Source organism: Eulemur rufifrons, unplaced genomic scaffold, assembly GCF_041146395.1.
Source record: "Eulemur rufifrons isolate Redbay unplaced genomic scaffold, OSU_ERuf_1 scaffold_260, whole genome shotgun sequence".
NCBI lineage: Eukaryota > Metazoa > Chordata > Mammalia > Primates > Lemuridae > Eulemur > Eulemur rufifrons.
The window spans coordinates 1-15,759 of NW_027183042.1; the positions used below are offsets into that span (position 1 = coordinate 1).

At 39.1% G+C, this 15,759-nt stretch overlaps 1 protein-coding gene across 1 annotated transcript; it reads right to left on the bottom strand.

Annotated features, from left to right (window-relative positions):
• Window positions 1-8,657: 8,657 nt before the first annotated feature.
• On the bottom strand, window positions 8,658-10,989 carry LOC138380039 (olfactory receptor 7A10-like). Its single transcript, XM_069464903.1, has 2 exons — window positions 10,980-10,989; window positions 8,658-9,571 (listed from the first exon to the last, which is right to left on the bottom strand). The coding sequence occupies exons 1-2, from the start codon at window positions 10,987-10,989 to the stop codon at window positions 8,658-8,660; spliced, it is 924 nt and encodes a 307-aa protein (XP_069321004.1).
• Between the last annotated feature and the right edge of the window lie 4,770 nt (window positions 10,990-15,759).

The following is a 15,759-nucleotide window of genomic DNA, read 5'->3' on the forward strand; positions in this document are numbered from 1 at the left end:
CGTTGTGGTAGGTCCGGATTCATGCCTTCCTCTCCGGGAGCATAAATCCAGGCAGTCACCACCACTCCGCCATCTTCCTCCATATTGTGTAACATTTTAATTCGTAACATTCCATTTCATTTTTTTCTGTTGTGTAGCATTCCAATTGCTAACATTGCATTCTATAATATTTTATTCCATAAACCCTCCATTCCATTCGATTCAAATTCATTACATTCTGTAACATTCCATTCTGTGACATTTAATTTTGTAACATTCCATTCTGTGACATTACAATGTGTCACATACCATAATGTGACATTCCATTCTCTAAAATTCCATCCTGTGCCATTTCATTCAATGCCATTACATTCTGTGACATTCCATTCTGTCCCATGCCACTCCATTCCATTATGGAGCATTCCCTTCCCTGACGTAATATTCCGTAACATTCTATATGGTGACATTTTATTCCATGAAATACCATTAAGTGACATTCCATTCCCTAACATTTCATTCTGATACATTTAATTTCATAGCATACCATTCTGTTCTATTTTGTTAGGTAATATTATATTCAATAATATTCCATTATGTTACAAGAGCTCATTTAATTTTGTAAACATTTATTTATTATTTGTCACTCAAGAATGAAATTAAAACATTAAATTCAAAAATAAAAATCGACTAATCACAAAAGGCAAAAAGGTAGCAAGAAGGAGAAAGAGATTTGTAATAACATGGAAACATGCTGATTTTTCTGAGTTCTAAATAGATTCTTGTTATCAGTCCTTTATTGGATGTGTAGCATGCAAAATTTTTTTCCCATTCTGTAGGTTGTCTCTTTGCTCTCTTGACTGTTTCTTTGGATGTGCAGAAGCTTTTTAATTTAATCAGGTCCCATTAATCAAGTCCCCATTTTTGTTGTTGCTGTGATTGCCTTTGGGGTCTTCCTCATAAATTCTTTGCCTAGGCCAATGTCTATAAGAGTCTTTCCCAGAATTCTAATAGTTTCACTCCTAAGGTTTAAGTCTGTTATCCACCATGATTTGATTTTTGTGAGAGGTGAAAGCTGTGGGTCCTGTTTCAGTCTTCTACAGGTGGCTATCCAGTTTTCCCAGCACCATTTATTGAATTAGGATTCTTTTCCCCAGAGTATGTTTTTGTCTGCTTTGTCAAAGATTAGATGGTTATATGAGGATAGTTTTATGTCTGGATTTTCTGTTGTGTTCCACTGGTCTGTGTCCCTGCCCTAGTGCCAATACTGTGCAGTTTTAATAACCACATATGGAAAAATGCCCGACATCTCTAATCATCAGGGAAATGCAAATCAAAACCACAATGAGATGTCACTTAACTCCAGTAAGAATAGCCTTTATAAAAAAAAGTCCAAAAATAATACATGTTGATGTGGATGCAGAGAGACAGGAACACTCATACACTGCTGGTGGGACTGTAAACTAGTGCAACCTCTGTGGAAAGCAATATGGAGATACCTTAAACAGATACAGGAAGACCTACCATTTGATCCAGAAATCCCATTATTGGGCATCTACCCAAAAGAACAAAAGACATTCTATTACAAAGACATCTGCACCCAAATGTTTATACCAGCACAATTCACAATCAAAAAGATATGGAAACAATCAAATGCCCATTGATACATGAGTGGATTAATAAAATGTGGTATATGTATACCATGTAGTACTACTCAGCTATAAGAAATAATGGTGATATAGAATCTCTTATGTTCTCCTGGAAAGAGTTGGAACCCATTCTACTAAGTGAAGTATCCCAAGAATGGAAAAATAAGCACCACATGTACTCACCAGCAAATTGGTTTCCCTGATCACCAGTTAAGTGCACATATGGGAATAACACCAATTGGATGTCGGGCAGATGTGGGGTGTGGGGAGAGAGGATGGGTGTATATCTACATAATGAGTGTGATGTGCACTGTCTGGGGAATGGACACGCTTGAAGCTCTGACTCGGGGCGGGTGGGGCATGGGCAATACACATAACCTAAACTTTTATACCCCCATAATAAGCTGAAAGAAGAAAGAAAAGATGGAAACATGTATAAAGGTGATTTATTTCTAGTGATGATATGGAAAAATATTCTACATCAAAAAAATTGTGGTTTCACTTAGAACTGGAACCAGACAAGGTTGCCCACTGTCCCCACTGCCATTCCACATAGTGCTGGAAGTCCTTGTGAGAGCAATCAGGCAAGAAAGCAGAATCAAGGGTGTCCCAATGGGGACAGAAGAGATCAAACTCTCACTCTTTGCAGATGATATGATATTATATCTAGAAAACCCCAAGGATTCAACCAAGAGACTCCTGGAACCAATAAATGAATTCAGTAGAGCCTCACGATACAAAATCAATACATACAAATCAGAGGCATTCATATATGCCAATAACAGTCAAACTGAGAACCAAATCAAAGACTCAATACCCTTCATAATAGCAACAAAGAAAATAAAGTACCTAGGAATACATTTCACTAAGGAGGTAAAAGACCTCTATGAGGAGAACTATGAAACACTGAGGAAGGAAATCGCAGAGCATGTAAACAAGTGGAAAACATTACCATGCTTACGGATCAGAAGAACGAACATTATTAAAATGTCTGTACCACCCAAAGTGATCTACAGATTCAATGCAATCCCTATTAAATTACCAACATCATTTTTCACAGATATAGAAAAAATAATTTTACACTTTGTATGGAACCAGAGGAGACCCTGTTTAGCAAAAGCAATTTTAAGCAATAAGAACAAAATAGAAGGTATTGATTTACCAGACTTCAAACTGTACTACAAGGCTGTGGTTATGAAAACACCTTCGTATTGGCACAAGAACAGGGACACAGACCAGTGGAACAGAATCAAGAATCCAGATATAAAACCATCCTCATATGGCCATCTAATCTTTGACAAAGCAGACAAAAACATACTCTGGGGAAAAGAATACTTATTCAATAAACGGTGCTGGGAAAACTTGATAGCCACATGTAGAAGACTGAAACAGGACCCACAGCTTTCACTTCTCACAAAAAGCAAATCACAGTGGATAACAGACTTAAACCTTAGGAGTGAAACTATTAGAATTCTAGAAGAAAGTATGGGAAAGACTCTTATAGACATTGGCCTAGGCAAAGAATTTATGAAGAAGACCCCTAAGGCAATCACAGCAACAACAAAAATAAATAAATGGGACCTGACTAAATTAAAAAGCTTCTGCACAGCCAAAGAAACAGTCACGCAAGCAAACAGACAACCTACAGAATGGGAAAAAAATTTCACATGCTACACATCCGATAAAGGACTGATAACAAGAATCTATTTAGAACTCAGGAAAATCAGTAAGAAAAAATAGAATAACCCTACCAAAAAGTGGGCAAAGGACATGAACAGAAATTTTTCAAAAGAAGACAGAAGAATGGCCAAGAAACATATGAAAAAAATGCTCAACATCTCTAATCATCAGGGAAATGCAAATCAAAACCACAATGAGATATCACTTAACTCCAGTGAGAATGGCCTTTATCAAAAAGTCCCATAACAACAAATGTTGGCATGGATGCGGAGAGACAAGAACACTCCTACACTGCTGGTAGGACTGCAAACTAGTGCAACCTCTGTGGAAAGCAATATGGAGATACTTTAAACAGATACAAGTAGACCTACCATTTGATCCAGCAATCCCATTATTGGGCATCTACCCAAAAGAACAAAAGACATTCTATAACACAGATATCTGCACCCAAATGTTTATACTAGCACAATTCACAATTGCAAAGATGTGGAAACAACCCAAGTGCCCATCAATCCATGAGTGGATTAATAAAATGTGGTATATGTATACCATGGAGTACTACTTACCTATAAGAAACAATGGTGATATAGCACCTCTTGTATTTTCCTGGATAGAACTGGAACCCATTCTACTAAGTGAAGTATCCCAAGAATGGAAAAATAAGCACTGCATGTACTCACCATCAAATTGGTTTCACTGATCATCACCTAAGAGCACATTTAGGAATGACATTGATCGGGTGTTGGACATATGTGGGTGGGGGAGGGGATGGGTGTATGCATATGTAATGAGTGCGATGCGCACTGTCTAGGGGTTGGACACATTTGAAGCTCTGACAGGGGGAGAGGGGACAAGGGCACTATATATAACCTAAACTTTTGTACCCCCACAATATGCTGAAATAAGAATAAAAAATAAAATAAATAAAAATTTAAAAATGTGCACAATTTTCAAAAAAGAAAGTAAAAGGTTAACAGAACAGCAGACACTATTCATGAAATAATTGCAAGTAAGGGCCTCCTTAGTATTCCCATTTTGACCCATAAAAATAATTTTTTTCATTTGAATATCCAGCATGAGAGAAGATACTGTGAAATGCACATCACGTGAACGACCATTGCAAGGTAATATTTGCAAGCAATCCACTGGTGTGGATCTTTCTAATGAATACAGAGCATGCTAAAATACACTTACCTTAAATTTTTTTTAAAAACCCTTCAATTCATCCCATAACACCCCACAACTAATAGTCTACCTTCTACTTCTTTTTTTTAATTTTGATTTTTTAAATTTTATTTCAGAATATTATGGGGGTACAAATGTTTTGATTTACATATATTGCTTATGTACCATTTGAGCCTCAGTTTCTTTAACTGCAAAAGCCCATGAACATATTCTAATTTTATTGGAACCACTTTATGTCTTGCATTCCTTATTCAGTTTCATCCAAGTGGACTTCCACACTTATTACTTAATTGTCAACAATGATCCCGGCATTGCTGAGTCTGGCAGGCATTTTTTTTTTTTTTTGAGACAGAGTCTTGCTCTGTTGCCTAGTAGAGTGCTGTCGCATCATTCTAGCTCACAACAACCTCAAGCTCTTGGGCTCCAGAGATCCTCCTGCTTCAGCCTCCTATGTAGCTGAGACTACAGGCATGTGCCACTACGCCCGGCTAATTTTTTTATATATATTTTTAGTTGCCCAGCCAAATTTCTTTCTATTATTTGTAGAAACAGGGGTCTTACTCTTGCTCAGGCTGGTCTTGAACTCCTGAGCTCAAGCAATCCTCCTGCCTCGGCCTCCCACTAGGATAACAGGCGTGCGCCACCATGCCCGGCTGACATTTATCTTTTTAACATATCAAATAAATTAATTATAAATTAATTCATCAACCAAGAAAAGAAATGCATCAATCTCTTCACTTGCGCTAGGCTGGTTTGGCTTTCAGGTGGTCTCTGGGTAAACGTCCTCTGTTTTCATTCTTTCTGAACTTTGGCTGCAGGACTGACTTGGCTCTCAGACTCACCTGTGTGGGGTCTCTGAGAGGAAGGTGTCCATGTGGAAGTCTGAATTCTATCCTGGACTGTTGGGGATGGAGACCAAAACTTCATCCCCAGACAAGACAGAAGGGAGGAGTGAAGCATTAGTCCCCTAACCAGAAGGAGGACTGCAAAAGATTGAACCATATTCCATCCATACCTAGGCTGTACATTCTTAAGGACAACAGCAGGTGACATACACTGAATTTACCGCTCCTTATATCTGCCAATTAGGCATATTTCCCTCTTGTTATTCCAACACCTGAGCACCTGGTTTCTCTGTGTGTCACTGTTCTAAAAAGAAAGAAAAATTTTCCTGCTGATTCTGTTCCCAAGACACCAGGTGAGAATTCAGGTGAATCCAGTATATTACTCCTTCTCTTTCAGCTCTGTGCCCTTGGGAGGTCTAACCTCATTAGCATCTTGACCCAAATTTTGAGGAAAACTTCCTCCAAAGTCAAAGACTGAGGAACTAGGTCTTACTACTCTTTACTAGTCTGTACTTGGTCACTTGGATCTTCAAAGTATTGACTTGGCTTGGGGACACAGCTGTTGACATCTGCAGAAAATTGCTATTCCCTCTCCTACAGGGAAGAAGAGCGTGTTCACTTGCTATAAAACCATGGGTCCGTACTACAGTCCTGGCTTCAGGACTTTTAACGAAGCAATTAGGAAGTCTATGCTTATAAAATAAGTAAGGAGTTGTCTTTCAGTCCTTCCCACTTGAAATATTTTGCAATTACATGAGATATATTTAGACCTTTTCATGAACTATGGACTGAAGTTGGAATCTTGTATGGTTTGTCTCATTTAATGCCACATTTAATGTGTCTTATTTTAATACATTTCCATTCTATGAGGTCATACTATTGGGATTTGGGCTCAGCGCTTGAAGTGACCTGCCCAAAGTTACAAGTTGAGTCAAGGATGAGGTTCGGTGGATCACCACCAAAATGATTCCAGTTCTATAGGTCAGTGGTTCTCCCAGGGGATGACTGTGCCTGCAGGAGCCACTTGGCAATGTCTGGTGAAATTTTGATTTTCACAGCTGGGGATGTGCTACTGCAACTAATGAATTTAAGCATGCTGTTCAACATCCTACAATGGACAGGCAAGCCCACAACCCAAAAAAATATTTTACAGAATTGTTAATACTTGGGAGGTTGGGAGAGTATTTTAGTCCAGGACTTCTTCAACTCCAATATGTATATGATTCAGCTGAGGGTCTTGTTCAAGTGCGGATTCTTATTTGGGGCCATCAGCACAGGTCAAGTCACTCTGCATTTGCAACTATTTCCCTGTTGATGTTAACGCTGCTCTCCCTGTTCTGTGGACCACTCTCTGAGTATCAAGGCAGCATGTGGTCCAGTGAGAGAGTGAGGTATAATTATTTGGAGGCCTTTTCCACCAAGAAGCCTACCACACACCTCCCGTCTGACTTTAGGAGGATGAACCCTTCCTTGGACTGGTAGCTCAGCTTTTGCATAAACAATTTTACATGTGCCTCTTGAGTGCTCTCCCCAGGGGAGCCAGTGAAACTTTTAGGAATTCCACCTTCTTTATGGAGTTTATGTGGAAATTAAGTAATATTTTTAATTAATTTTTTTATTTCAAAATATTATGGGGTTACAAATGCTTTGGTCACATAAGTTGCCTTTGCACCACCTGAGTCAAAGCCACAGGCATGCCCATTCCTCAGACAGCACGTACTGCACTAGGTGTGAATTTACCCATCCCATCCTCCCACTCCCGCCTGCCTGATCCCCAATCAATGTTACTTCCATATGTGCACATGTGTTGATCGATTAGTACCAAATTAGTGGTGAGTACTTGTGGTGTTTGTTTTCCATTCTTGAGATAAGTAATATTTTACAGCTTAGTGGAAGTTACGTGGAATACACAGCTGTTCATGGACAGCAGCTACTGTGACTGTGTAGTAGTTACCCACATACTAAGCTCACCGTGACATTAGAAAGTATCTTGGGTCAGGAAGTGAGTCTAGCGTTGCTCTCCTCCTGGGACACAGGGAGTTGTGATTTTGAGGAGAAACCTCGTCCTAGGTCACTGTGCAGGCATCAAAGTGCTTGAGAGCCTAACAGTCTAAGCTCTGTTGTGCTCGGGTTATTATACCTGTTGTCCTCGTGCTGGCTCCAGATAGTCACATCAGGAATTTTAGATTCTTTTAAGCTCTTCTACTATTTCTATATTCTACTCAAGAATATCTAAAAAGTTGAAGTTCAAAGCAGACATTCAAGCTCTTGCATGAGTCATTTTTGACCATGAAGACTGAAGACAGTTTACAGTAAAAGGAATAAGGCAGCTGAAGATGAGGTAAATACACATATTGTGCATTTTCCTACAGTTCAGTGCTTGTGACAAAGTTCTTTAAAGGGGGAGACGTGTTAGGAAATGGTAGGAGTCCTACCTGTATGTAGCACTGGGATATTTTAAGCAGAAACAGCAAGATGATACAATAAAATAATATAGACCACGACACCAAATCTTTCACTGCCATGAAAAAAATGTTGTCACGATGGACACCGAGTTTCCAAACTTCTATGAGTAGATGAACATCATCACAACAGATCTTCCACAGTCATTCAACGTGTGCCTGAAAATCTTACTCTGCCCTCTTTAAGGCCATCTCTGACTCTACGGCATTCTAAAGTCGATTGATTCACGCAAACCTGTCTTTCTGCGTAGAGCACACTTGGAACACACACTTGATGAGCAATATTTGACTTCCTACTCTTTGCAGGGAATATGGAAGACACTGTGGAAACTGAGATGAAAAGAGCACAGGATCCCATTGGGGAAAATAAAATGCCATCATCACCTATGAAACTCACTTCTATGTCAAAGTTTACATCATCAGGAGGAGAAGCTAAGGTGGTGACAGCAAAAGGAACGACGGAGTCCAAAGTAGAAAACCGTGGTCTTTTATTCATCTACATTCAAGTTGTATTAATGCCCTTATAGTTGCCAAGCGTGGTTGATTTCATAGGACTAGTACAACTCACCAGTACATGAGACAAATAGGAACGCCCAAGTTGTTTCTGACTGTAGTTTGTGAATAACATCAGGAAAGTAGGAAAATGACAGAGGACAAAAGAGTTGGATATGAGAGAGCAGAAAGCTTTATGAAGGAATGGCATGAATTCAAAAAGAAGTTGAGATCAAAGAAATTGAAACTCCAGAAAAATAAATAGAAGGAGCAAAGTCTACTTCAGTGATCTGGTTATTGAATTGCAATTTCTGGCTCTGAGGCTTAGAGCTCTGAAATCAATGGCACAACTTTGAAAAATGGCCCTTTCATTGCATCCTTCTGAAAAGTCGTTTCAGAGCCCTCTTTATGTCTTTATTCCTCAGGCTGTAGATGAAGGGGTTCAGCATGGGAGTGACCACCGTGTACATCACCGAGGCTGTTGCGCTGGAGTGTGAGTTGTGTGTAGCAGAACTCAAGTACACCCCTAGGCATGTACAATAAAATAAGGAGACGACCAAGAGGTGAGATGCACAGGTGGAAAATGCTTTACACTTCCCCTGAGCCGAGGAGATTGCACGTACGGAGGAAACTATCTTAGAGTAAGAGTAAAGGATCCCAGTAAGGCATCCCCCACCCAGCAGCATCACTGCCAAATACATCACCACGTCATTAAGAAAGGTGTCCGAACAGGCAAGGTGGATTATCTGATTAAGTTCACAGAAAAAGTGGGGGATTTCCAAGTCTGTACAGAAGGTTAGCCGCAACACCATTAAGCTTTGTGACAAGGAATTCAGGACACTCAGGATCCAGGACACCAGAACAAGAAATGCACAGAGCCTGGGGTTCATGATGACTGCATAGCGCAGGGGGTGACAGATGGCCACAAACCGGTCATAGGCCATCACGGTCAGGAGGAAGTTGTCCAGTCCTACAAAGAGCAAGAAAAAGTCCATCTGGGTGATGCAGCCTGTGTAAGATATGACTTTGCTCCATGTCTGCACATTCAGCATCTCTGGGACAGTGGTGGACACAAAACAGATGTCTGCAAAGGACAGGTTGGAGAGGAAGAAGTACATGGGGCTGTGCAGGTGGGAGTCTGAGACTGAGGCCAGGATGATGAGCAGGTTCCCAAGCACAGTGATCAGGTACATGGACAGGAACAGCCCAAAGAGGACGGGCTGCAGTTCTGGGTCCTCTGAAAATCCCAGCAGAAGAAATTCTGAAATGCGTGTGTCATTCCCTAGATCCATGTGGTTGATGTGACTGACAAAAAAGAAAGAGAAAGAGAACGTGACAGTTATGCATTGCAAACATGACAGAAATGCTCTCATTTATGGTCTACAGTAAAGAAGGTAATTTCTACGTTTAAAAGTTCATTTTTAACTTGAAAAATAAAGTTGTATGTATTTATTGTGTACAATGTGATGGCTAGAAGTATACATACGTTATGGAAAAGCTAAATCTAGTCAATTCACATGTGCATTAATTCCCTTAGTCACCATTTTTGTGGTGAGAACCATTATCCACTTAGCATTTTTCAACAATAAAATACATCATCAACTATAGTCACCATGTTGTACATGTTTTTAATTTAATTTTTAATTTAATTCTTTCTTTATAACTGTGATATTATATCCTTTGACCAACATCTCCCAAATAGCCCACCCCAACTGCCTCACCCTCTGGTAACCTCCATTCACAAGAAGTTAATTTCAATAATTTGTGTGTGAGTCTTGTCCCTGTTAGGGGATCCCTTGACCATCTCAGAATAGGGACTCCTGTCCCACTCTCAGCCTTTCCCTGAGGGCATGTATTCAAAAGTCGTAATTAGAAAATCTTTCATGCCTTTGGAGAATCTGAAGAGAATTTTGACATGTTCCAGGCATTATCTATCTAGACAGTGAGTTAACGGTGCTAGAAAACAAAAGTCCCTACAATAGAGTGACAGAGAATGATAAAAGCAAATTTAAAAAATACCACATACTATTGTGAGATGGTGATGAATCCTCGGAAGAACAAGAAAGGAGGTAAAAAGGAAAGTGCGAATGGGGTGGTATTTTTCACTGGGCAATCAGGGAAGACCAGCAGACAAGGTCACAGCTGAGCAGAGACCACAATGAAGGCAGGGCAGGAGGCGCCATGTTCCCTGCAGAAGGAAGTCGTGTGTGTGAGGCAGAAGAAACGACCAATGGCAGACCCTTAGGAATGTGCTTCTTTCAGATGTTCAGGACCAACAAGGAAGCCAGTGTGGCAGGGGAATGAGCAAGAGGAGAGTGATGAGAGAAGGTGTCAGAGGTGGTTGAGGACGGAGGTGGCCTTGTCGCTGCTGAAACATGCTGACACAAGGAGTCCCTCTGTCCAGATGTTGTTGCATTTGCTCTTCATTAATTTAGTTGCAAATGTGTCCCATGGATTGAAATGCATCCCCTGTATATTCCCTGCTGTAGCCTTGAGTTCTGGCCTTTAGGAGTTACCTTTTGGAATATAGTGACCCAAAGTGACCATTCTCTGAAACCGGCTCTCACCCTAAGGGTATTCACACACAAGTGTGTGCGCGCACACACACACACAGAACACATACACAGAAGCAGCACACCCTGCCCTCCTGAGGCCGTGTTTTGCCTATGTTCTTCCCACCTTGGTCACACTGGGCTCCATATCCATATCCAGAAATTGTTACCAGGCAAGTGGTCAATATCAAATTATGTTTCCTAGATAAAATACAGAAATGATACCCAGGAATTCCAATTTGGAAATCTCCCATACACATGTAACCCTAAAGACTCCAATATGGTATGGCCAATTTCTGCCTTGTGATTAAAAAAAAAAAAAAAAACCTGTCCAATGAACAGAGAAAGAAGAAGTAATTTGACCTGAGTGGGGGAAAAGATCTAATAAGCTGAGGTGATCCCTGAGAGACAGTAAGGAAAATAAACTTCCTTAGTTTTGGAGACTTCCCAACTCCTCAGTATCCCCTTGATGCTCAGCAAAAATAATAAAATACAAGGATAAGTCTACTAAGTGACAAACATAATAATGTTTTTTTCTGTGTCAAGACACTTACAGATAGAAAAACCAATGGAAAAAAATGAGTAAATGGTATAATCAAATAATTCAAAAAAGGAAATATACAAAGAACCACTAAGTTTAGGCATTTTTATATGAAACAGTAGAGGACTTGCTGGGCTATGTGTGTGTGTATTTTAAGTTTATTGGACCAATTTTTTATTATTATTCAGGGTCTCACCTTTTCACCCAGGTTAGAATGCACTGGCATCATTATAGCTCACTGCAACCTCAAACTCCTGGGCTCAAGGGATCCTCCTGCTTCAGTCTCCTGAGTAGCTGGGAGTGCAGGTGCATGTCACTATATCTGACTAATTTCTTAAAATTTTTTGTAGAGATGGGGCTCTCACTATATTGCTCAGGCTGGTCAGTTGGTTTTTGTATTTTATATGGTCTGATAGCAGATGAGGCAGCCCTTTTCTCATATTTCTTGTGTGACATTTTTTGTTGTTTTCGTTATTCTTGATCTTTATATTTTGATCTCTTTTTTTGACAAATCCAATGGTCTCGCTCTAGTCCTGGTTCTGGTCTTCATCTCACATGCAAAGGCATCCCTAGGCCACACTCTATAAAATCCCGCGCACACCATGATAATTCATTCTCTCCTTCTGCCCAGAATAAACTCCTGTGTATGATTCATCCCTGAGGGCATTACATCATACACACATTTATTGCATTGCATTGTGTTCACCATTATAGTGAAAGATCCAAATGAGCCAGACTTTCACCTGCTTCAATTACTTTTTTTAATTTTTTTAAATTCAAAATATTAAGGTGGTACAAATGTGTTAGGTTACATGGATTACTTTTGTAATGCTAGAGTCCTGGTTATAGGTGTACCCATCACCCAAATAGTGTTCATTGTACCCATTGTGTAGGTTTTTTCCCTTCCTCTTTTCCTCACTCTCTCCTTGTTGATTTCCACTGGGTTTTATGTCCCTCTGTGCACATAGATGCTCAGCAGTTAGTTCCATCACAGAGGTATGTGAATACATGTGCATTATACAGAAAAAATTACAGCAATGGGAAGTTATGAAATAAAAAGAATGTCAGGGAATAAAGCCATGCTAAATTTATTGTTTCAAAACTACTGTATTAAACAAAATTGGATGGAACAAAAATTAAATGAAATAAGATATAAACTAACAATAATGTAATCATATCAAAATGGATTAATTATATAATTGGCAAGACCTAGACATAAAATTAAATAATATATAATGTTGCAGAATGATCTGGCACATAGCAAATATTCATTATTTATAGTATGAATTAGGAAATAAGTCATAGTATATATGGACACTTAGTATATGACAAGACTGTATATCAATTTATTTGGGAAAGGCTGGAATGTTGAATAAAAGCTGGCATAAATGTCTATCTACCTGGAAGGCATTGAACTTTATCCATTGTCTCACATCCTATAAAGAAATATGTTTAAAGACCTCAGTATAAAAGGAAACAATACTTGCTACATGAATATGTAGGAAACTACATGCAAAATCTACATATAGGTAAACCATCTTAACCAAAGCAAGAAACAGAAGAAGACAGACAGATGCATATTGCTAATAAAATTTAAAAATTTTATGACCAGAAATATCCTTTTAAAAGTCAATGAAGAAACAATCTGCAAAAATCATTTGAAATGGAGATGACTGTAGAAAACTTGGGTAAACAATAATAAACAAATCAAATGGTGATCAGATGTGTGCATCTTCACTCAAACCCAGTAATAGTTTAAGACAACAACAAAAAATCTCTCTCAAACCCTTCAATCTTAAAGGGTTTGGGAAGGAATCTTAATAAGCTGTCACATCTTGAGGGGTTGGAAATTTTAAACAGGTAGCAGACGCAGAATTTTGCTGGCAGAAATGTGTCGTGTTATAAAATCTTGGTAAAACAATCTGGACAAAACTATAAACACTAAAAATGCAGATATTCATTACCTCAAGGTTTCTCAATCCCAGCACTACTGAAATTCTTGGTCAGATTATTCATTGTGATGGGTCTGTCCTGTGCATTACATTATATTTCTCAGGTTACCTCTTCTCTACCAACCCTTGCCCAGGTTGAGAGCCAAACATGGCATTGCTTACTGTACCCTGGGGGAAAAAATCTCCCCCAAGAGAAAACCACATATCACTTTAGTTAGATGATAAACAGTGATTTCCAAATGATGGCTAAAGGTGATGCAACTTCTAGAAAAAGATCTAACACAAAAACCCAAAGGTCTCAAATAGCAATAACAGAGGTAAGAAATAAATGAGAAATATATATATTATACATAGTGATTTATTTAGCCAAATCCTGCAGAAGAACCTTTTACATTTATAAAGCAATGAGGAGAAAAGAATATGAATGATAGATGCATTTGGCTACACAAGATTCATAAATGTTCACACATTCCCCTCACATATGTTGAAACTTGCATAAACTGCTGTTGTCAGGTAGTATATGGAAGGAAGTCATTGGTCTGGATCTTTCTCATCAATATGGAAACATGCAGATAATGCCCCTTTGTAAAAATGACAAAAAAAAATTGCCTTCATTTCAGCGTATATTCCTCCACAGCCAATAGCTTATTTCTCTTCTCCACTTAATTGCAAAGACCCTTGGTCACATGTGCTACTTTTACTGGAACCATCTTAAATCCCACATTTGCTCTTCTAATTGGGCTTCCATTTTATTTAAGTCTATTACCATGACTTAATTGTCAATATTCACACTCCACTGCTGGGTTAAATGTCCACGTCTGTTTTCAGCATCATAAATAACTACATGCATCAATTAGTTAATCAAGGAAACAAACAAGTACAGCAATCTCTCTGCTATAGACTCAGTTGGATTTGCTCTCAGGTGACCTCAGTCACAGTGTCCATTCTCCCTGCCCCTTTCCTACAGGACCTCCTGGGTCTTGGGCTTACCTTGATGGGTTGATGAAAGGAAAGTCTCAGTGTGGAAGTCAGAATTCCTTCCTGGATGGTTGATGATGGAAACTGAAGCTCAGTCCCAAGATAATGCAGCAGGAAAAGATCAAGCATCGGTACCTGATCCAGATGTAGGACTCCAAGAGGAACAAGCGTGTCCCATCCAGCCCAGGGCTGTGTAGAGTGGGGACAACAGCAGGGGAGAAATTTCCAGCTTTGTATTCCACTCATTAGACACATTTCCCTCTTGTTAGTCCAACCCTGTGCACATCATTTCCCTCTGGGAGGTAGCACTGCACCAAGAGGGATATTTTCTCTACATTCTCTGTTCTCAAGACACCAGATTAAACAGGAAGCGAATCCAGTCTTTGTTACCCCTTCTCCATGGACTTGCTTGTTGTCCAGAGACCTAACCTGTTAACACTGAACCCAACCCAGAGTGACAGTTTTCTCCAAAATCTAAACTCAGGAACCTGTCCTGACTAGGTCCCTTGGATCTCCAGAGCATTGACAGGTGATGGGAACACAGCCCCTGATATCTCCAGAGAATTGCTCTTCCCTTGTTCAGCAAGGGAGTGAATTGTGTTCTCTTGATGGAAAACCATGGGTACCAAATGCCTTGGCTTGCTTGATGAAGGTTTTGCTGAAGCAATTAAAAATTTCATACTTATAACTCAGGTTAAGAGCTGTCATTGAAGCCTTTACTTATGAGCAATTAGGAATTATCAGAGTTGTATTTAGATTTTTTTAATACAAGTTGCCCTAACTATAGCCTCTTAGAAGTATTATCTTATTTAATTAAAATTTATTTTATAATATGCCATTTAAATTATATGTATTTAGCATGTACATGATGTTTTGAAGTATATATACAGGTGGAATGGTTAGATCTAGCTAATTAATATATACATTACCTCACACCATTTTTGTGGTGAAGACACTTAGTATCCATTCTCTTAGCATTTTTCAAGAATACAATTTATTTTCATTATATATAGTCACCATGATGCACAATAGATCTCTTGAGCTTATTCCTCCTAAGTGAAATTTTATATCCTTTTCCAAACATCTCCCATCGCTCCTCTCTCTTCTGCCTGAGCCTCTGATAACAACTATACTATTCCATAATTCTATTACATCAACTATTTTAGATTCCAGATGAGTGAGATCATGCAATATTTGTCTCTCTGTTCCTAGCTTACTTCACTCAACATAATGTCCTCCAGATTTATCCATGTTGGTGCAAATAACAGAATTTCTCTTGCTTTTATTTGAGAAAAATACTGTTGTTTATGCATATCATATTTTTAAATCAATTCTCCCATTTATGGAAGAAGTTTAGATTGACTTCATATGTTGGCTACTGTGAATACAGCCGCAATAAACATGACAGTGCAGATATTTCTGTAACAGACTGTTTTCATTTCCTTTG